Source organism: Idiotropiscis lumnitzeri, chromosome 4 (assembly GCF_059441095.1).
Source record: "Idiotropiscis lumnitzeri isolate Australia: NSW breed Sydney's pygmy pipehorse chromosome 4, RoL_Ilum_1.0, whole genome shotgun sequence".
In the NCBI taxonomy this organism is placed as follows: Eukaryota; Metazoa; Chordata; class Actinopteri; order Syngnathiformes; family Syngnathidae; genus Idiotropiscis; species Idiotropiscis lumnitzeri.
Genome location: NC_142394.1, coordinates 13,264,953 through 13,289,138, shown reverse-complemented (window position 1 = coordinate 13,289,138; position 24,186 = coordinate 13,264,953). Strand labels below are relative to the sequence as shown.

At 41.8% G+C, this 24,186-nt stretch overlaps 2 protein-coding genes across 6 annotated transcripts in view; one reads left to right on the top strand and one right to left on the bottom strand.

Moving 5' to 3' along the window:
- LOC148338192 (A disintegrin and metalloproteinase with thrombospondin motifs 2-like) overlaps positions 1–24,186 on the top strand; it is a 104,912-nt gene that overhangs the window by 13,964 nt on the left and 66,762 nt on the right. The window lies entirely within an intron of this gene.
- Positions 15,300–24,186, bottom strand: part of LOC148338190 (uncharacterized) — an 87,204-nt gene continuing 78,317 nt past the window's right edge. For 3 of the 4 annotated variants that reach the window (XM_088292859.1, XM_088292861.1, XM_088292860.1), the window contains 3 exons: positions 23,909–24,095; positions 15,748–15,895; positions 15,300–15,653 (listed from right to left, as the gene is read on the bottom strand). In XM_088292859.1, coding sequence (XP_088148985.1) covers positions 15,454–15,653; positions 15,748–15,895; positions 23,909–23,911 — 351 coding nt within the window. In that variant the 5' untranslated portion in view covers positions 23,912–24,095 and the 3' untranslated portion in view covers positions 15,300–15,453. Of the gene's footprint in view, positions 15,654–15,747; positions 20,452–23,908; positions 24,096–24,186 lie in introns of those variants that run through there. The other variant, XM_088292857.1, reaches the window with a different exon arrangement.

Here is a 24,186-nt window from a genome sequence, read left to right as displayed (position 1 = left end):
CTTTGTTGTAAAAATGATTCTTGGCAGTATAAAAGTCTATCATTGGAAAGCCTGTTTCATTCCCCTTTCAACTGTGCCACATTTGTAAGGAACATACATTGGTGGGATGAGCAGCATGATGAAGGGGGCGCGGGCTGCCCGAGAAAAATGTGTACACGTATGCAAGGTTTGTACGCGTAGCGGTGCACGGCGGTTTAGAGCCAAAATAAGCATCTTGAGTTGAGCTTAAATTTGCTTTCGTGACATTGAAAATTCCCTTGTGTGTTTGATTCATCCAATCGTGTGATAGATAACAATAGAACTCAATGCTCCATATTTGTGAAAGTTGTTGTTGATGGGGCGAGAGATTTGTTGGCAGGAAACGTTGACATGAGGACGTTTTTTGAACGGAACGTCCTTATATCTTCAAAAATTCCAACTGGTATGACCAAGTCATTCACAAGCTGTTGATGTCTACCTGCTGATGTGACCCGCGAGCCCAGTGTACATTCCCCCCATCATAATGATAATGTATTAAAAGTGTTTTTGCTCAAATAGACAAACACTGCCTGGAAAAAAGAACATTTGAATCGTTGCTTCCAGTTTGAAGAGTGAGTGATTTGATACATTTACAAGGTGGATGACGACATCATTGGCGAGAATGACTTTTGGTCATAAGTGACATTGGTAAGAACAAATAATCATTTTGCAGATGGGGTGATGTAACTCAAAGGTGGCTTTCCCAGAAATGATGCGTTTCTGCCGAATCCTGATGGCTTTGCTCGCTTTTTGCCCGTCGCCATCTCTTGTGATTTTAAACCAAAAGAGCTTGGACAGTCTTAACACCCTATATTTGTGTGATGCCTATGATGAGCAGTCATAAAATTGATTGATGTTTGCCGGAAGAGAGCTGAGCGTGACCACCTCTTCTTACATTGCTGCAGCTCGTTCCTCAGTGTCGATGACACCGGGGGATAGCTGAGATGGGGGCTGGGGTGTAATTTGGTGACTGGAGGTAACTATGAGTTATGGTGGAGGGGAAGGCACAGCCGTGCACTGGCGATGGCCTGTGATGTATAATGGCAATGCATGTGAGCTCAGAAAAAAATGGCCGACATGAACGACACACACACACACACGCACACACGGAGTTACACACCATGAAAGGCTTTCTTTTAAACATATCGAAGCAACTTAACAACTTTCCTCCCTGATGTGTCAGACAGATCCCCGTGAAAGTATTAGATGATGCGCAGGACAAAATTGCACAAAATCCCTTTTCACAAAGCGCTTGAGTCATTTACGCTCTCTTGCAGTTTAAGTGGCTTTTGCCGAAGCCCGCTTGGCAGCGTCGCGCTCAAAGCAGAGGCGAAAAGGGTCTGATTTCCTCCGAGATGATGTGATTGTATTAAACTGTGGCCATTGACTTTGCTTCCAAGCCCCAGTAATTGGTGGCAATAGAGGAGCCTGGTGTTTCCCCCCCAGATGAAATCTCTGGTCCAGCTCAAATGGATGGGAATTACAGTGTCCTCCTGCATGCTGGGTGCTGATGTGTGTGCGTGCGCGTGCGTGCGTGCGTGTCTGTGTGTGGAGGCAGAACATGTCTGAGGGTGTTATGGGTGCACTAGCCCATATTTATTTGTTAGAAAGTGTAGGGATTCCCCAGTGATTGCCACTTTGATAGCTCCTCTTTTATTTTTCTGCTGCTGAGTTTCCTCTACGGACACACAATATAAATCTATTTCTTCTCCATGTGTAGCAGAGTGTAGGCAGCATAGTGCCGAGGGGCTTTGGACATTCTTGCCAGTCTATGATCAGTTGGAGCTTCTGATGCTGTTGCAAAGGCAACATGTCCATCTGATTTAACTGGCACATTGGATTCAATTCACCGTAAAATATACGTGCGGTTGTTGACATGTTATCATACGACTGTATAGATTTATTTTTTTGTCCCAATTTATTTTCATTCCTGATGTTCATACAGGCGCCCATCAGATTTTGATTTTGTTTCAGACACAGGTAGACAAATGCATGCAAACGATCGATGGCAGCAGTTTATACATGACGGCCATCAGCATTTACCAGCAACAACCATCAACTGATTCTGCATTTAATGAGGGTACTTACACCGGACAAGTGCTTAGGTCACATACGGATCGCTACGTCCCTTTCCACCTTTTTAGTGAGTTTGCCACATTTAAAGGGAATTAGAAGACCTTTTTTGATCGGTGGCAAATGGTGTGGGCTATATTCACGCCCACAACGATGCAAACCGCTCTTTTTTAAGTGCATTGGCTTGTTTGGGTCAGCAAAATTACCAACACCTGATCAAATTGCGTCAGACATATTTATATACCACATATTCTTTTTTTATTTGTAAAGGCGCAACCATTTGTATAGTGGAGTGCATTTCATCCGAATAATAAACTTGAATATACAATATGGATGCTTTAGCCGACTTTGGGGAGGAACGCCTTCAATTACATCTGAGCAAGCTTATGTTGTTGTGACAGCCAACAAAGTAAATGTAATCTGATCTTAATGTTTTCCTAATAGATGCATGCACACCTGCATCATTACGCGCAACACTTTGTTATACATCTCGCTAGGGTGCTCTGCATCGCCTGTATGCGAGAGTTCAGTTCCGACTGAAATTTGAATATACTCGTATGACATCCTTAAGGCTGACTTCTCATTTTAAGATATAGGTTAGTGTGATTAGACCCGTCGGGCCTCATACTGTGTGTATGGGTCAGCTGTCAGTGGCAGTTTGCACAGTAAGTGTTTTTCTAGCATTTCTCCTCCCTCAGTTTGAGTGCTGCAGATAGAGATGTAATAATTATATTTCCAGAGTGGGAACACGTGTTTTCCACTTCTTGGCAGTTTTCAAAAAAACAACAGGTCATAAGATGACACATGTGACACAAAATTCCTATGCTGTCATATTCGAAGAGAACCGCTGACAAGGTTTGAACTTCAAGTGTGACTCTTTTGCGTTTCAATTCATATAACTCTGTTTAGTTGCCTGTCATCTATATACTCCAGGTTCAAATATGTGGATCATATATCTGAGCAATGGCTCTCCTTTTGACGAGGCCCTCCAGAGATGACTGCATACTCTTGGCCCAGCTAGACTGCAGTGGATTGACAAAGTATACGTTCTGTTCGAAAAGTTGACATTCGTCAGTAAGGCAGAGTTGTATTTCTCTTTTCTTGTTCTCTCCAAGTGTATGTGGAATGAGACATGAGGACGTTTCTTACACTTGTATGTTATACGATCTTATGCCAGAGGTTTCCTCTATTATGTATGCAGTCTCTGTCACACACTTAGGAAATGTTTTTTTTTGCTTTTTTTTTCTCCCTTTCTTGAAACGCTGAGATCTCATTTTAAGTTCTCAAATGTTCTCATCCAAGTAGAAAGGTACAATATGTTTATTGAATTGGCTTTCCATCATTTCTTTCATTGCTTATCATGCACATGATTTTGGCAGGTCCCACACACTGTAAATTGTTGATTGATACAAAATCATTTGATACATTTTACTGTCCACAAGTGATTTGATAAAAGGAGTCATTTGATCATTTTCTGATTTCATAATCATATTAAACATTTTGCAGGTGTGCCTGAAAGCGCTGACCACCCTGTCGTTATGGGTAACTTCCCCTTCCGCAACTCACAACCCACTTACTATACTGTACTGGGAAAAGACAGAAGAGACGATCACTGGTTCAGATGTGACGTTGGCTTCAGGAAGCGGCCTTCTCAATTGACACCCCACTCCGAGATACACCTCTCTTTTTTAAACTAACGTAAACTAGCCCCACAGTTTGAAATTAAAAATAGCCCAAGTACAGCACTCAGACAGATAGCTCATTTGAAAATTGAGACAAGAGGAAAAAATGAGTGCGAAATAGCCCACAGTGCATAAGTGATGGATTGCAGAGAAAAGGGGAAAAAAAAATTCCCTTGTACGTCTGTTTGTTTTTGTTCCCATCACTCAGCTGGATGATCCAAATATTCCAAATGTTTTTGAAACCCAAAGAGGGAAGCAATCTCTCCTCTGGGGTAGCACACACACACACGCACCTCTCATGGTCGAGAGATTGAGCTTGTGGAGCATGCCCGCGAATATTTTTTCTCAATTTGCGCACAAGCGCTCTGGATGCATGGGCGCTGGCCGAGGCCCTCCTTTGTCATGGAAACACCGATCTTTAATTTGGGTTCCTTTTTAAAACTAATGAATTCAATCCGCTCATAGCGGTTAACTGACTCCCAGACTCCCAGCATGAGCACACACCTTAGATTAGTGCCAGTGGTGTGCAAAGAGGTGGAATGAGAGGAGCCAACACCTTGATTGTCAATAGCCAGTCAACACCTTTAGTATGCAAAGCATCAAATTGAGGCAATGTAAAGTCCGCCCTGCACATAAGGTCAAATGTGGAGCCATTTGGCACATTTAAAACACAATTGGTTCGAGAGTGTCAGTTGGGGTTGAATGTGTTGAATTTTTGTCAAATCTCTACCTTTGCTTTTATCTCTCTTCTTTTATTTTTTAAAATTTTGTTTCTTGAAACCGACACTTAAAATCCCCCCAAACAACAGCTTGGGTGAACATTGAATTAGCATTTCAGTCTGTGGTGTAAAGACGTAACTGTGCCACACCCATTTCTCTAAATTTTCACAGGCGGCTCCGATGGTATCCCTGGCTACCGCTGGTAACCTTGGTGATACTGGCGGAGATATGCTGCAGTCAGTGGGCGTTGCCAGGGCGTGATATGAAAGCATAGTGTGTGAGCGTGTGTCTGAGATCCCGATAGCAGCCTCCGCCTGAGCCTTCAATTTGACGTATCCTTTGATGACGGCATTGGCATTCGAACACACACACGCACACGCACGCACGCACACACACATGCTTAAAGCAGTGGGGCAATTAGGGAAATTGTTCAATGTGAAACTGGAACATTTAGGTGAATATACCTGCATGCATAAATAATTAATTAATTAACAATAAGCCACCAGTTCATTTCAAGGGAGCATTGTTTCTTTACGTTTTGCTGTCTGAACTACATTAGATGTCCCTGTGGGCCTGTGAGGCCACAGAAGCCGGACCTCTCCTCTGTGAGATTTATTGCCAAATAATTGTGCTTCATCAACAGCAATTGCTTTCTTGGATCTATACGCGGCATCACGGCCTGTGCTGCATACTTATCAACGTAATGAGCAAGGCCACTACGTGCAATGATATGATTATCAATAGGATTATAATTAGGATTGGGAATTAGAGAAACACAATTCCTTTTTTTTAATTTGGATTTATTTATTTATTTATTTATTTTCTTTTTTTTAGTGAATGAATTAGTTATAGCCTAAAGTGACAGGATTTCCTAATATTTCGTATTTTCTCATTTCCACTCACTGGCTGCATCAGGTTTACCTCATTGAGTGTATCAGAAAAATTGAACAGAAAAGTATTTATTTAATAGAATGCAATAGTATATACTCTAATACATTTATATTGTTGACAACTGCAGTGGTGTATAAAACGGAGGTGCTCTCGGCCCAGTCGCAGTGTGTAAATGATAAACATTATCAGTCAGGTGAATTTGATTGTTATCATTTATTATCTACAAATATGTTTTGTTATTTTCTCATAAGAAGGCCAGTCCTGGATTTGTTTATTTAAGGGAATTATATATATATATGTACTTTATAAGCAGGGCTATAGACTGCAGACCTACTATTTTTGATGAGAAGAACAGTGGCCATTCACTTGAAATTTTAAGGACGCAAGTAGAAAATTTAGGCAGGCACATGAATCATATAGTCATGTCATGTCATTATCCACACGGCTTATCCTGTTCGGGGTCGCGGGAGGGTGCTGGAGCCTATCCCAACTGACTACGGGCGAAAGGCACACTACACCCTGAACTGGTCGCCAGCCAGTTACAGGGCAGACATCGACACCGTCACTGAGTGGGAACTGAACCCACGCTGCCCGCACACAACTCAGGCGAGTGTACCACTACACCATCAGTGACCTCGAATCATATAGTGACTGTATTACTGATATATATAGGCGGAAGAGTGGAAAAAATATGCAAATTTATTGTTCATACGTGAGTAGATAAATTTAGTTTCACTATCTCAAATTGTAGGGGAACAATGTCACTAATTAGGGGCAGTCTAGAGTCTTGATACATGTACAAAATATTAAAATGTATAGTTTATGCCCCACAATATTCTTACCAAGGCCCAAGTATGATTTAAAATTAATTAGTTGAAGGCCTATTCATAGCTGGAAACAACACAAGAAAATTACTTTTAGTAAATGTTTTTAATATCCCCCCCAAATCTTGAGGAAACAATTTTTATGAATTATATGCGTGTTATTATGGACAGTTCTCACAGTTCTGAAGTTGTTCTCCCGGCTTTCTCCAAGTTCTCTGGCTTCTTCCCATAACAAAAAACGTTCTTAGGTTAATTGTATTACATTGTCCTTGGGTGTAGGATTCGGGTTAGTAAATGGTTGTTGGTCTAAATGTTGTAACTGGCGACCAGTCCAGGCTGCACGTCTGCGCGCCTGCTCAGCCTCGACCCTATTGAGGCTAAGCGGTGCAGAAAATGAATTTCTATGACCCCAAAGCATTTCGATTTAAGGCCAGAAACTGGATGAATAAAACAGCTTGGAATTTTCACACAATGTTATTCACTAACTACGTTTTATTTCATTTCATAACCAAATTTCTGGAACAGATCAAGTTTCCTGACTTGAGAGTCCCAGTATTGGCTGTGTTACTAGCAAGATTTGGGGCAAATTAAATCAGTCTAATACCAAAACGGAAAGCCCGTTTTACTCGTGTTTTGAAGGTGAATAATCCCCTTCTGTTATGCGAGGTTTCAGTGCAAGGACTCACAGACGCACTCACTCAAGCTAGAGCGAGCAGCTTCCCAAAGTGGGTTGATGTGGAGGCCAGAGATGTTCACTGGTCTGTAGAACACGCACACTGTGTGTCCGTAAGAGCGAGGTTCCCCTGGCCTGGCCTGGCCTGCCTTCGGCAACATATTAGCGATATGCTGCTGCCAGCTTTTGTGACTTCTTTGAAGAACACGCGGTTGCTATCCACACACTGAAGGACGAGCAGGGAGCAGGTGTTAAGAATGTGCTCAATACTGCATGAGGTATATTCAGTAGACTTTTTTTTTTTTTTTTTTTTACCTGTCTGCCAGTGTGCCTGATTTCACTCCAGCAACCTTGACTTCTTCTCATTTGCCTGTTGCAGCCCTCCCTTCCTCTCCACCTTTGAATTTCAGCAAAGGGGCTCATTACCAGAGTTCCCCTCAGGTTCCTCTTTATCAAATATTTGACCTAATGAAGGTATTTAATTAATGATTGCCTAGCGCTGGAGTTGCCGGATTTTTGTCACCCCCTTTTCCTATTTTCTTCTCTATATTGTTATACTGACAGCTCGAATGCGCACTTGCAACCATGAGTGTGTGAGAGAGTGAAATGTTCTTTGAAGCTGCCCGTTGTAGTCCGTGCGAAGCTGCGTTGGCCACTTGAGACTGTGATGGCGGAATGGCATCTAAACTATGCTAATCCTCGCCACTTTTCTGTACAAGGACGGCCTTACTTTGCATTCTTTCAGTGAGATGCCCCAACAATGCGGCAAATCATTAATGTGCCATTTTCTGGTCAGCAGGAAAGAAGAAGAAATATTCAGAATGGCGATGCCCGCGGTCCGCTCTTCTGTCTTCTCTGACACGTTGTGGAAAGTACACGATTGTACTTTTCAGGGCAGCAGTTTCCAACCTTTTCTATGCCCTTCATTGCAAGAAAACCTTTTCTATGTTTTTCTGCACCTTGTACAAAAGTATTTTTTCATCTATCAAGCCATCCATTTTCTGTCGCTTATCCTCTTCAGGGTCACTCGTAAGTTGGAGGCTATTCTAGCTGAGAGGCGGGGCGAGTTTCACACACTTTGTGCACGTGCATGTGTCCATGCATGCGTGTGTGTGTGTGTAAGGGATGGAAAAACATTGGCTTGGCTGTTCAGATGCAGCTTGTAAGTTTCAGAAGATCATAATACATTTTACTGATAAGATTGTGAATTGCTTGAAAAGTAGTGCTGCACATTTTTTTGCATTTTACTTGCAAGCAAACATTTTTAATAAAATCGCTGTACGGTGGCAACAAACTCAACTCGACACTTCACAAGCAGCAGTTTGACAGATTTTGAACAATTCTTAAAAAAAGGCTTGAAGCTGTTATGCCACTTTCAGTTGGAACTTTTTGCCTACCAACTAAAAATAAAATAAAGAGAATCACTGAGTGTATTTTACACCCCCATAGCTTTGCTTTAGATACGTCTGTTTAGCTTCAAGGAATCATTCAGCCAGCTGAGTACAATGGACCAAGAATTTTGAGTTCCGGAAAAATTTAGTTTGTTGTGTTGGAAATAAATGACAATATTGGGGAATCATTTTGTGTCACATTGCCTGTCACTTTTTTGTTTCTCAACATATGGACTTGCCCCATCTATTTCATTTGCGATGTACGAACCCCTTCCCTGATTGGATGACACATTTTAATGGAATATATCCCGCTATAAGATGCTGCAGAGTGAAATTTTAAAGGCTTCTCCAAGTCCTTGCATAAAATTGATTGTGACAATTCAAACCATGTCAGTTGCCCTAAAAACTCGACTTAAACAGCACAAATGGAACATCACGCATGAGAAAAGCAGTGTGGACTGTACAGAAGGTCATGTACTACAGTCATAATTTGTGAACTTTTTGAAAATGTGAGAAGTGCTCATTCAACATTTCCACAAATATGGCGGCCACTCATTCTGTTGCTAATTGTACTGACTCAGGTTGCCAAGGGAAAGGTTCAGTATCTAGTTGCAGGTCTGTGCGTATCGCCCTGAAAGGTTCTGTGAGTCTCCAAATGGTTTTGATGGGCATTCCTTCCCAGGGACACAAGGCTCCTTCTGTCTGTCCCGGACGGACTAAGCAAGGACAGAAGTGGATTTTTGTCTGTCCCTGTAATGGTCCCTACCGCTTTGAGGGTGGGATCATCGCCAAGAAGTTACATATCGTTCAAAATATGCAACGATGTTTTGATTTCTCGTGTTTGTAAACCAGGTGGAGCGTGCCCAACATGATGCATTTGTCATCTTTTTGAAATGTGAAAGCTGCTACCAACTGTTTTAAGCTGTTTACTACTGAGAATGACTAATTGCTCATATTTTCTGGGTTGTACTCCAGGCAAACAGCCTTGCGCCATATGTGCCAGACACAGAAAAGATAACAAAATACCAACAATAAAAAGTTGTTAAGAGAGGAGCATTTTGAGCATTTTTCCAAGATGCCCTCCAAAGCACACTTTTCCTCCCAACATTGCAATCCCATTAGTTATTTGATGTTTTGGAAAATCCAAATTCCAGCATGTCTCTATGCTTCCTCGTTAACTCCTGCCAACTCTCTGCTTCTCTATTCTGTGCACACAACTTATTTTCTTTTCTTTTTTTTTTTGCCATTGGTATGTGCATGATGATATATTTATGTAACTGCAGAAAGAGAGCATTTCGTCAGGAGGGACCAATGGCTTGCAATTGGATGCATACTTCCACAAGTCTAATTGAAATTGGCATAAACATGTGAAGCAGTTTTGGAGAAAACAAAAAGTTAGTTTGCAGAAACACCGTTTGTCAATCCTTGTCTTCTGCATCAGCAACAAATCACTTGACTCACTAGTCTCTTATTTGTTGAGAGCTAAATGCTAGCAATGCAATAATGACGCCTCACTCCCCAATGAGAGATTCACCTGCAAGTTCCAATAGGAGACATTTAATAGGAGATGCATATTTTTTCACAATTCAAAACAGTTCCCCCAAATAATCCAAACATGCACCAACTAACTAACTAACCAACTAACTTACACATTTTTAGGAAAAGTCTTCCATACAATTTTTTTTGCGCTGATTATGAATTTGCCTTTGTTTCTTCTCGGCATGTCAGGTTTTCCTATTACCATTGCTACCGCTACTATTAATGAATAATATTGTAATACATTTAATAATATTCATAAATTCCATGTTAGGTTCAGCAACAGGTGGGATTTTTTTCGGAAACGTCATAACTATAAATAAAATATGTATTGCGCAAGGTTTTATGGGTCAAACTCATAAAAATCAAAAATGAAAATAACTCAAAAACCTGATCAGTGTAAAAATTATGCTTGGGTACACATAAAAGCATGTCTGATTAAATTATTTTTTTTTTTTTTGCAAAAGCAACATATTTAGTAAAGATTGAAGAAACAAATAAAACAAATTCAAGCTGGCTATGTACTGTAGAAGGCATTAGCTTTGTTGTGCGTCGTCGTATTGCAGCCCTCGTCATGATACAAGTTGGTTTGTCTGCTATCCCCCCTTTTGTAGGGCAGCAAGAACAATCCGGCACAGCTGTTGAGAACGCATTAGTTGAGGTTTGACGCTAACCTTGCAAATAGAATGACCACCTGAACGTCCTTGTTTGCTACAAAAGCAGCACAAAATGTTTTGAGTAATTTTGAGCCATGTACATAATACGTGTTTCGCTACGGCAGGATTCCATAAATCAGGCTGATGGTGCATGCGACCAGCATTGCATAATAAAGCTTTTCCTCCACAAAACAAAATTGCATTTTACAAACACTTTCCTTCGCTTCACCGTGAATCTGAAAGGAGGTGTAACGTGCTGACTGGAACAGAATTTTTGATCCTCTCATCTCAACTCAATCCCTTATTTTCTTTTCATGGTCGATGGGCCAGTGTTCCATTTTGATCATCATAGGTATGACCATGACAGCTGTCACGCTGTTTGGAGCTCACACCTCCAATCAAACGTTCTTAAAGTATTTTCAAAGCTGTCATGAGGTAAACAGTGATGGAGAATGGCGGTACTCAAAGCTTTTTTTTTTATTTTTGTTTTATTCCTGTAAAGAAAAGTATCATATTTTGCCTCTATTTTTCTGCCCTATCTAATGAGATTCCAAACATAAGCTGAATAAGAATATCAATCGTCACTAAAGTAAGGAAACTGTCAGTGGTATCAAATTAAGTAAGTTTATAATTGTGGTGAAGAATTGCACTGAGAGGTGTTTCTAATTTTCATGACAATTTTAAAACTGACCTTTGCCGTCTTTGTATAAGACACATTGATGAAACAGTTCCACAAGTGCTTTTTCATGTGGGGTCAGGTACCTTTGAATATATTTTTAAGAATTATAGAAGGGGGCAAATACTTATTCATAGCAATGTATTTGGATGGATTTTTCTTTAACCCAAGCTGTTCTTATTTTATGGGCCATCTCTTTAACTTTGCCTCACCATCAGGATAGGACAGTCTGATGCCCAATACATTATCTATCCATCCATTATCTGAACCGCTTCTCCTCATGAGGTTTGCAGGGGTGCTGGAGCCTATCCCAGCTATCTTTGGGCACAGCTGACATCCTGTTTCAATGGCCATTGCTCGCAGTTGTTGTGCTAAATAGCTCGGACCCCTCTCAGTTGTATTTGAAGTACAACTCCGTCCTCCGTTCCCAGATGGGGAATGCAAACTTGGCATGAGGACACAGGAGGAGCATCCCACAGTAATCAGTGAGCGAAAAGAGGAGGTTATAAAAAGCACGGATGAGAAAGAAAGAGAAGGTCGAACACGTGGCGCGCACCGCATGTCATTACGGTCCAAATAGACACAAACAAATAATTTTGATTCCAATTCATCGCTGACATTATTCATCAATTTTCCTCCGCTTCTGATTGAACATCCATCCACCTCTGCTGACTCCTCAATGTGAAGAAGCAGAAATGTCAAACCTTAGCAGTTATAAAAAAACATATAACGAGAAAGGCATTCAAGAGCGCGCCAACTTTTACCAAGGTGACAAGATTGTGGTCCACATATCAAAATATGAATGATTTCTGGCAATGAATAGTTCAAATCAAAACAATTTACTGGATGTAAAGTAATTAAGAAAAAAACTATGAAGGCATACTGCAAAATCAAAAGCTAATGTATCTCAAAAGGAACATAATCGTGAGCTCCCCAATGCTCCCTGGCCTTCATAAAGTTCCTCACCAATGTGTAATAATACTCGGTGCTTTATTGCACCAAGCAGCACTACAAAGTTACAAGATGCAGCCATTGACATTGGCTGCTGAATAGTGTGATCGACTTAAAAACAAAGAGTCCCCGCAAATGTAATGCAGCACAGACGTTAGCATAGCACGGGATCAGCATCATACATTCCTCTCAACATTTGTTGTTTAAATGCAGTCGGCATTTTCAAAATGTGACTGTGACTGATGTCTCCGAGCGTTATGTCAGGTTGCAGTTGCGTGAGAACACACGAGAGTGCCTCCGCCCAGTGAGGCAGAGGGAAGATCAGAGATCAGGCTGTACACAGACGGTGCACATCTCTATTAGTGTCCAGGCTGGGAGCAAGGACATCAGGTGATTAAAAAGAGAAGAGGGAGAGGGTCAAAGTGGGAAGGGAGCGAGTGAAAAGAAGAGCATTGAAGGTCAATGGATGACCTTTTGTCAAATTGAAGCATATGCACCTTCCATGCAAAAGTTGGTGGTTTGTGCCCCTCTTGTGTCACTTACTGTAGGTTGGACTCAGTGTTGCAGCATCGACATGCACACGTATGTGTGTGTCCATTGGTTAAATATTAAGTCGGAGCTGTCAGACTGGCTCGAGTGGAACTTTACTTCCAGGCACGTCCACCTCAAGCTCCTGAGGTGAGGTGAAGAGGTTCAAACATTCGGGGTCCGAGGGCAAAACCAAATGGCTCCCTCTCTCAAGACACAGAGAGAGTGAACATTCCACTGGAAAGGGAGAACACAAGTGAAAGATTCTGTTCTTCCTCCCACATCTTTTTGCTTGAGTCATCTGTCCGAGTTGGAAAGAAGAAGGGGAGAGCGAGAGACACACTCAGCTGCCATTATGAAAAATACAGCATGTTTTCATTTCTGTTTGTTTTCAGTTGTCATGGCAGCAGGAAGTTGAGTTAGCCTTCCCCGGGTCAGGTGTGTGTTGGTTTGACCCTCGTCTTTTCGAGCTGACAAGTGCTTGAGAGACGGCGGTTCACGCCGGCTAACTCACAGACGCTGACATATCCGCACACACGAGGCTTAAACCGCATCTCAGGCGCGGAGGGCCAGCATTAGACGAGTGGTTAAAAATGGAGCCTGTGAACGACGGGCATGTGGACAGGGGCACTTTCAAGCTCAGGGCGTCCTTGAACAAGACACATAACTCCTCCAATTGCTTGTTCTGAACATTCAGAAATAATCAAAATAATATCTCATGTTTAAAAAACACGTCTTTACAAAGTGCTTTGACAGACCAATTAGAACGCAAATTTCAAACCATAAAATGTTAACTACTTAATGACATGAAAGTGATAATAACTTTAACAATAACAATCACAACAAGAATGAAGGAAAAACCCTCGGCAATGTCATGACTGCAATGGCCTAATTGCAACATTTTAATTTTGTCGAACCAGCTGTGAGGAGCACTTGGTTAAAATAAAAACGTATCTGTCTTGTCATCTCGAAGAGGTATATTTAATGTCTCCATTTGCAAAAAAAAAAAAAAAAAAAGATGGAATGGAAAAAACAACAACAAAGCAGAATAATGATGCTTCAGCTGTTGTGGCTAAAACAACAATTAAGATCAGAAATGTAAATATATACTGAATATCATTACACGGTCTCACAATGTATTGTTTAATGTGTTAAATAGACATCATTTTCGGGGGATGAGCTTTTTTTTTCTGATGGTTTCCCATGATTTTACAAGCTGTGAATATTTTCATCAGCTTGTAACAATAGATCGCAAGGTAACACTAGAGTGAACCCCTTTTAGATTTATCACAGGGACTACACAATATAGAAAGCCCTTATAAAAACCTCGTCTGTTTTAAAATAGATACCCCTCCCACGTACTTTAATCACATTTAGACTTATTAAAAGAGACTTTTAATGCAGTCCTCGGCGCCTGTTCTCAAGCTATTACTGTCGAGCAATGGAAGTACAACATCCATTTGTGGAAATAAAAAGAACACTTTTGCTCGCACAAACTTTCAAGTAATAGACTGTTTCAAGTTGGTTATTTGACGATTAGTTTATTTTACTGCAAAGCTGACACGCGCGTAAATGATACAGCAATTATAAACTTTCAAATAACTGATAATACAAGAAAGTTGTTCTTAAGATGAATGTTCGGATGTGATATTAAAAATCTGAGATAAAGTGGTTAACGAATGAACCACGATAAAGTTTACGTGAATATACACTTTTTTAATGTCCACAATTTGAGCAAAGCACTGAATTTATCAGAGCACGTTACCATATTTTGCCCGTCGTGGGCAGCCTTCCGTCATTGTCTCTGTCATAATTCATAAAAATAATATTGGACAGGAATAAAAGGTTTTGAAAACTTTTTTAATCTGGTAAATGACCCCAAAAAGTTTGTCTGTGCATTTTCCTCACTTAATTTCAACCCTGCGTCTAAACAAATGGAGGAAAAAGTCCAACATGTTGGGGCCAAAATGAATAAATAAAACCAAAAAGTGGCACGTGCACATAATTCATGTGGCGCTGTCCATTTGAACTGTATGTGCAGTACCTCAGTGCAGGGAAGAGGTAGGAAAGTGGAACAGCTCTCTCTTTCAGCTTAGTTGAAGTGAATGAATCTCTCATTCTGCGTGCCGCGTAAATATTTCAACAGTTTAGGCGCCTGCGCTAAGCCTAGCCACAGCGCTAACATGTCATTGACCATTAGTGCTAACCTGCTGCTTCTGCTTCTTTCCTTTTATCCTTCTTTCACTTCACCCAAATAACTTCAGTCCCCATACTAGTTCATATAAATGACAACTATAAGATGTTTTCTTTTCTTTCTATGTCTCTTTTACACAGTTTCAGATGCATTTAATGTAACAATGTAACTTAAAATTTAACATAGCGATACATTTATGAGTATCAAAGCTGGGCATGATCTTGGTCGTGGATGCAGCTTTTGGCATGTATTGGAGAGTGTCAGAGAACATAATGAAGTGGACAGTGAAAGTTCAACAATCTTTGAATTAAATATACTCCATATTTGGTGATTTTGCGTTACTTCAAAGATATTATTTAAGTAAATATCTGTTACAAACTTCATAAAATAATGTGATTAATCACAATTAATCAGGGATTTTTTTTTTGTGATTAATTAGTTTAATAATCACTTGACATCACTAATTTAAATAGTCTTTCCTTCCCTTTAACACACAAAAAAATGAAATTCAATCAGGAGAACCTCAAGGTCCGAGCCGTCACTTGAAGCTCATTCTGAACCAATCGATCCAGACGCATATTTTATCGGCATCCCCTCCATTTGGGCTGACACGTGACTTACAGACTTGTAAAGAAATGTGTTACGGCTGTGTTGAAGCCGTGGAGGTGAAAAGTGGACCCAAGAGCAACGGAGTCAGCAGTGGCAAAGAATAGGGATTCATTGTGGAGAAGGTTGTTACAGGCGGGGGGGTCCAGTGGAAGGCAGGCCAGGTGAGAGGACGATGCAGCTTCAGGAGGTTCCAGGTGTTAACGCGGGGCTTGGGCAGACGGGCAGGAGGGACTGTAGACGGGACAAGAGAGAAACAGGAAATTGAGTCAGTTGGCAGTAGTTCACTTGAGCAGGGTTGCATAAACGCAGGTGGGAGCCTGCGTACCGCAGTTGACGCAGGATAATCTGGCGCCTGACTCTTTGCTGCACTGAGCTTTTATCTGCTGGATGATTGTCAGTGATGAGCTGCAGGTGCGCCGGATCAGGAGGGCGATGAGAGGGATCCGCCCAAGCCCTGTAGGGAAACACAGAGGCTCCAAAAAGCAGGACACCGTAAAATGTGCCATAAGACAAAGATTAGTGAGCCGACTTAAACAAACATGTTGATGGGTGGTATTTTGTTTGAGTCATTCACGGTGTGTGTATGGGCATGTGGAAGTGCGTGAGAGGATTAAACCATTTAGAAGTCCCGCTTGTCCATTTAACCTGATGAGTCATACTGAAACGACAACACCTTGAGAACGTACACAAGATTCAAGGCTGCTCGGAAATGAATTACTATTAGCACAACATGCTAACTAGCTTTCTCTCTATCGCTATGTGACCTGTGATAGACTGGCAACCGGTCCAGGGTGTACTCTGCCTTTCATGCAAAGTCAGCAAGGACAGGCCTTAGTTGCCAGCAAACCTGATGTTAGGACAAAGTGACCTGAATGATCGTCCTTTTGAATTTTTGCTAGAATTGACAGCTAATATGGTGCTAGTAAGCAGAGAAGTCCTTCCCTGTTAAGTTATAGTTGCAAGTTTTTTTTTATAGTGTTCTGATAACATATGTTTGGCTTAGTTTTAACAATCGTTTCATCTATTTCAAAGTGAGTTCCAAGTCCGTCTGTTGTGTCTGAGCTAATTAAAGTTGAATTATTGATACACTTGTGAATTATTCAGAAAGGGTAATTAGCCACCGAGACAATGGTAAACACAGGTACAAGAGGAGCATCTCGGGCGAGAGACGATGAAGGCAAAACGTGATGGTCTGGCCTTTCATTCGTCCTCAGACTTCCTCTTCCTTCTTCACTTCCTTTCCTCCACGATGTTTATGTTCCCATCACTCCTAGCTTGACGTTTCTGTGTTGATCACTCCGTTTCATCCCTATACTTCCCTGATGTCCTCCATCTTCCTCACGAACCTTCTATTACTGGACTTTGCTTCCCCCACTGCACCCACTGGACTTTCCTTCCCCTTGTTGCTATGACATTAGCTAGCTGTAGCGGTGTCAGGCATGTCTTGAGGGATGAGACTAGAGAGCTAAGTCTTGTGCTCTTTTAATTTAATTACTCCTCCTCCTCTTTGGCTCCCTCCTCCCATCCCGTTTCTCTCGGTATATCACACACTCTCCCCCTTTCTAATCCGCCCATCTTTATGCTCCTTTGTCTCTTGCTCATCTCTACCTGCATGCTGATTCCTGAGGTGGGGAGAAGAGGTGAAAACGGCACACCCACATCATGCGGAATCCTGCCCGATTTCACTCATGATTGTCACCCTTTCTGGTTCTCAAAGCAAATATTGATTTGAAATGTTGGTTGAGCAAAGTGGGCAAAGGTGTGTGTCGGGGCGAGGGCCCGCTTCTGTGTGGGTTGGCCTAGGCTTGACCTTGATTAGCACGGTGACGGTGAGGCTCCTCATTAGTGCTGGACTGGAGGAAACAGTTGAGTAATGAGGGAGCAGTGTTGTCCCAAGGCACAAAACACACACGCACACACAGGTACCAATGCAGCACTTCGTGTTAGCACTTCCATGCACCTGCTGACACCTGCACTTATGCAAGAAGCCACACACACGCGCGTATACACGCGCAACTACTTGTGAGTACATCTCAGTCTCATGCCTCCCCCCTCCCCCACTCACTTGTCTCGCCTCACCTTCTGTTTAGTGTTTTTCTCTCCCACACACATTCTGCCTCTTCCCCGGTCTCTCGTCTTCCTCTTGCTCGTCTTCCCACCAGACAGACCTGGCAGACCTCTCTACCCAGTCACTTCCTACAGGCCTGGAAATGTCTCGGTGTCGCCCCCCAGTGGCTTCGCTCAAATCGCAGCTCCGGAAGACTCGCAAGGTCGCACCGGTGCAAAAGTTAGTGCGCAACCCTGCTCAAAGTCAGCTGACAAAGGTGGCTGGCTTGAAAATGGATGAAGATAGAGATACAGAACATGCATACTGTTTGACTTCCAAGTAACCCCGGCCCCACAAGTGACAACCAAAAAGTGTGACAATAACCATAGAACCAAGAATCAATTTTCTGTGCCAGAGCAGATGCTAATGTACTGTAAAAGCACTTATACACTTTCTGCAGTCTTCTAACAACACCCATAAAACATAAGACAGTGTCGCTTTGCAACGTGCCACTATGTGTCTGTCGGATGTCCTTCAAGGAAAGAGCAATTTCATTTTAGTTCCGTCTTATTGAATTTCATGATACAGCAGCCAACTTCTCTTAATACTTTTATGACAGATATGAATTTAATGTTATTAAAAACTCTCAAAATAATGACAATGAAAATAAACGATTTTGCTAACCCATATTTGAATAGTTTTAAGCTTGCCACAGACATCCTTCATGACTTTACATGCATGCATTATGCATATTCAGCCATGTAAAATCGATTATGAAAATTGACCTCACAAATTGCATTACCAATAATACTGGGTTTAATATGGTTAAGTAGCAATTACAGACAATAAATCGCCTGCAGGGTTTGGACCATGTGAAACCTGCAATCACATAATTAAAGAGGTGCACCAGAATCAACGCCTCACTCTGTGCGATTAGACTGTATCAACACTCGCTTTTCACACACTTAAACACGCACGCTCATGCAGTGGAATCCCTGGTATTGCAGCTTGAAAACAATGACTGTGTTTTTTTTTTTTTTTGGTTTGTTTGTGTTGTGATATACTTTGCGAGTATGACTTACTAGAAAATGTCAATGGTTAATGTGTTTAGTCTTTCAGGTATTAAGGCGTTTGCAAAATAATTTTCTTAATTTCCTGACGAATAAAAGGACATTATTTGGCTGGCCCCTTTAAGTAGTTCTATCCAGAATGACGTAAATGGACATTTTTCCCCCCATGCACTCGGCCCCTTATTTGGACCTTTAGGTCGTTCTGTGTCAACTGAAGTCTAGCTTCATACGTTGAATGTATGTGCTTTTGATGCAAAATGATTACTTGTGATTTTGTCTTTCACATCATGCCCAACAGCAGTGTTGATGATACAGATGATAAACAGGAAATATGATCTTGAAATGTTTGCCTCTGTGTGAAGCGAGGCTATATAATGATCCTATATAAAGAATGTGCCTTTTTGAATAGAACTAATAAAATAAATCATATTTTCTAATTTTGTGAGACACACCTATATCCGTCTGAATTGTTTCCACATGTAACTTCCTTCCTTCCGGTTCTGCAACAGGTAAGTGAGCCCATTTGTACAGTTTAAGCTCTGGCTGTGGTCCTATGAGAGTCATGTGCACCGGTTCCTTCGGGTCAAAAGAGTGCTGAGCACGGGGCAAGTCCCAGTTGGTTCCTGTTACTGCCCTGAGACAAAGCCATTAGCTTTCCCACCCAGCAATCAGTATAGTGAGCAGGTAGGGGAGGGTCTTCTCGGCGCTCTGTTGCTAGGTTACAGGTATAATAGATGGGGAGATATTGAGAGACACTGTAGATGGGGATGAGGATGGATGTGTGCACTTTGTGTGTACGTGTGTGTGTGTGTGTGTGTGTCAATGGGTGACAATATCAGAGTGGGGACACACATGGAGGATGCAAGGTGTGGTGCATGCATATTTTAGCACCGAGTGGTAAAATTGTGTTGAGGATTTTATTATTTTGCTGAGTTACACTAACCTTTCATGTACATTCCAAACCAATTATTGTTGTGGGATTTACAACTTTTCACTTTCAAAACTGAAAAAGAATAGACAGTCAAGTGGGTGAAATGACAACCAGATGGCGGACAAATGTGTTAACAAGGATCTTTCTTCATCCAACCGGGAGATACAGGTGCAGTTTTGTAATTGTTCAATGCTGGCAGATCTCAGGCCTGCGGTGCGTTTGAAATTCATTTAGTGAGCAGTTGTATTAATCACGGACTGCTTTGGACAACACTGCTCGCAGAGCAGCTGTTCCACTGCAATCATGGAGCGGTCAGACGCCTCTAATCGGGGTCATTTATCAAGATGTAAGACTGCGCGTAGCAAATCTGCACCAAATAAAATATGGGTACACACACACGCAATCCCGAGGCGGAGTTTGTAGGATGATGGATACTTGGCTGGTACTATATGCAGCTCTATCTATCTATCTTTCCATTCATCCATCTATTCAACCTTCCATTGTTCCATCTGTCAGTCAAGTGCATCATATGAATGTGTCCTGTCCCATGTCCTGTTCTGAGGTTTTTTTTTTTTTTTTGTCAGGGAGGCCTAAATGTGAACCCTATCTCAATATCATCAAGCATCCACAAGCCAGTACCTGACTGGAATGCTATTTGCCTCAGTGCCCGAGTGAATTCCATCCAAGCGTACATTAGCTTTATGATTTATCACCTCCCAACTTGGCAGCCTCTGTACAAGGTACAGACATTCTCGTATAATCCGACCTGCACAGTATAACCCCAAAGAAACAAAGTCGATACACGTGCAGCAACCAGATTGTGTTCATTTTTCAAATATATCCTAACTGTTTCTCAACACAATTGAGGGATTGTTGGATTCTGGAGTGCCAAATTATCGGCTACAGAAAGCCGTTTTTTTTTACTGATCTACAAAAATTAAATCCAAACATTTTCGTTACTTCAGACCAGCTTGATCAGAGGTGAACCGGATTCAACAACCAAAGAGTCAAGCTGCCTTGATTGAACCGCTGTGAATTAAAATGACTAAGATTCTACATCGACATTTTTTTTCTATGAAGAGTATAAAAAAAATAGGCAAAATATGACATTTCTAGTGCTGTTACTGTTTTTAATGCTGATGTGAATCCTGCTACGCTGTGTGCTCACCTGCTCGTACCATTCGCTACTTGCTTTCTGTTTGGTTGCAAGACAATATTTGAGAGGATGAGGCAATAAGAGCAATTAGAATGGAGAAGGATTTATCACAGCAGACAGTGATCTGACGACGGAGTAAATTATCTTGATTTGCTACTTTCGCTCTCAATTGGTTGAAATGACTCGATTGTGCCTCCCGGTCATCCTCTATTCTTGTCTCTGATTGGGAAGTGATGATGCTTATCGATCCTTTTCAATACCAACACTTCCTTCACTTGGTGCTCGTGTTCACACGGCTTTCTTTCAAACTTCCCTGCTGACGACTGACATAGACTTTACTTGGACGGAAAGAGGTGGAAAGCGTCTGTCCTGATGAGTGACACGGAGTATTAGGAAGGAGGCAACAATATGCGTGTGTGGGGGTGTGTGTGTGTGTGTGTGTCAGGCACTACTGCTTGATCTGCCAGGCTGTCAGTTCTTAGCTGCCTGTGTCAACACACTCGCCCCCCTGAACCAAATTTTCTATGGCTCATGTGGTTTGGGCTCAACAGGTCTGGCTTATTACTGCTATTCTTGAAAAAGTAAGTCCCCTCTGAATTTATATAACTCTGTATGCAACATGCATGAGGAAAAGAAGAAAACCTTTCATCTCCTGAAGGGGAGAATTTAGAAGATGGCGTAATAACGGGTTTGTGTGCCTTTTGGAATCAAGTGATAGAAAATCTGACCGTGGCGCGGTGGAGTGGGGGCTCTTTAAGATGTTCTAGGAGATAAGCAAGGCCTTCAAGTGGATCGCTGGCCCTGTGTTCAGGTCTCACTCACCTCCTACCGTTGAACACGTAATCACTCTTCAAGGGGCTCGCTGAGAGTTAGTGTGAATGGCCGAGAGACCATGCTGTCCAAAACCTTAAATGACCCTCACTCCAGCTCCCCATCTCTCGCTCGCTCTCACTCTCGCTCATTCTGTGATCAAAAATTTAGGTCATTAGACGAACAATTTGCAAATGAGGTGGAGAAAGCGGAAACGGAGGAGTGACCGGGAATGGCTTGCGTGTGAGCGTGTGTGGGTGTTTTCTGACTCGATGTGTGTGACCATTTTAGAGACCACTCTATGTAATGAGTGGAGCAAGATGACAGGGTTGGGTCGCTAAGTCCTCTATGGCTTAAATCATACTGGCATCTGGCTTCCACCCCCAACCCGTAAACACACACATCACACACACACACACCCGCACATACATAACCTTACATATTAGTGTGTTTAAGTATGTGCGTCGAAATGATGAAAAAGCTTCTCTTTTCACACGTTTACAGTTTATTTCTAATTCTAATCACTTTGCTTGCTCTATGGAGATCCATTATTTAGTGTTACATAATCAATCTGTCCTCAAGTCGCAGTGAGGAACTATGGTTTTATTTTTGCTCCCAAATTGTAAATTTCAATTTACTTTTAAGGCACTGTTATTGATAAAAAACTGGCAATGATAAATAGTAGACAAACGAGATGTGTTTTGATTCTGATTAAACACCCCAGCCTTTTTTTTTTTTTTTACACGTCTCTGTCCAGATATTTGAGAGTTCTACAATGTTTAAGACCACTAATATGGGTATTCAAGGGTTGCCATGGCAATGACAGATGTTATTACATGGATAGTGTACACAATATTTCATCAGTGCAAATGGGGCGGCCACGCACTTCCTAATCAGATGCATGATAAAAAATATATTTTAAATATGGACAAAATATATGCATACGTGCAAAATACCTGTACGTCTTAAAATATTTCATTTTCAATTCATCTATAAAAGATCAACTATCCTCACCCAATAACAAAGGGTCTGCGTCACTTTGGTGCATCCAGGAGCCCTCAAACCAATCAATCGAGTAGTCAATGTGTCAACTTTACTACTCCGCATTGACCTTTAAAGCTGGAAGACATGTTTTTGGCATTCGTCTCATTTTGTTGCAAAGTAAGTGCAAGTAAAACGGCATCTTTGTCTTGCGTGTGCAACATTATGACACCCGTGTCGCTTTACAACACTGTTTCTTAACACTTGCTGCGAGTTTTTTTCCTAAAATGACACCAGGAGCTTGGTCGCTTGGAAAAAATGCAAGTGCGTCCTCCATTACAAGAAAAGCAAAGAAGAGAAACAGAGAAAAGCATATTTTTTTGGAGTCAGGCTAGAATTAACAACACGGAAAACAAGATGAAGCCAGCTTGCTCATTGAAGAGAAAAACATGCACTGCTCATAATGATTACAACGACGAGTGTATTTTTAATCGATTGTTTTTATTTGTTCCTGGACTGTTTGATTGAAATATGTCTACATCAAACAGGTTCTGTGGTGCAAAAAAATAATAATTGGGGGTTGCTGTGCTAAGCTGGAAAAAAAATTCACTGATTCAGATGACGGTCATCGATTAATCAACTTTCAGCAGACTTTAATCACATTGTGGTTGACGACAAGAAAACATCTTTAGTTGTTTAACCTCTTGCATCCTCGCAGAAGCACAGCTGATTCAGTCTCAGCTCGTTTTGCTGTCTAAAGAAACAACGGGCATCGCACCGGGCCCCCTCGGGAGGGTCCGATCCGCTAGTTGAGAAGGACTGGCTTAATGGAACCGTTTCTAAAAATCTGTTTTGTGTCAGCACAAAATGTAAATGTCTGAGTACAGCAGTGGGTCGAAGGGTTATTGTGTGAAACAAAAGCTGATATTTTCAGTGACGTCTGTCCTTAATCTGCCTCTTTGAATTGCTTCTGATTTTTCACTGCAGCCTTATTTCTGTAAGGGACTGATTTTCTTATGACTGAATGGGTGAGTGAAATGGAGGATTATTGCATGTAGGAGACACACACATGCACATGCACACACACACGCACACACATACGCACGCGCAAGGTAGACTCACTGAAGGACCCCCAACAGGGTGTCACTTTGATCGTCACCGCAACATCCGCTCGCTGTGCCCCCCAGGACACTTCCACATGGTTCAAGTTACTTCTTTCATAATTTCAAGCCCGAGTACTGTGATGTATATTCAGAATGCAGGATACACCACTACTAGTTCGATTGGAGGTTTGCGGTTTACATGACATCATTTACAGGTTGAAGTGGACAAGGGTCTTTTAGCTATGCGAAAGTTTTGTCTCCATAAGCTATAGACAGGCAGCCAGTCGTGGATGTTAGCTCCTGCTAGCTCCCGTGGCTAACAAAAGTACAGCAATTAGCACTTTACCACTAAACAGACAAGGTTAGCAGAACAAAACTATCTTCTTACCATCCAGACATGGACCTCTGTGTTGCAGGCATCGAAGAGCCCCGCCAATTCTCCTGCTGTAGCAAGAGAAATTGCTAATTCTGTCCAGGCAGAGATGTGGCTCGCGTCACGGGGCGAGCTGGTGTCAGTTTCGTATAAACAGGTCCTCAACAAGCCCCAGAGGTCGGTTTTGAAAGATTTCCGCTCGCTAAAAACACGGAGCGAGAGCGTCAATGTCAGTAAGCAATCTCCACAACAGGGGTGGGCAAACTTTTTGATTGGCGGGCCACAATGGGTTC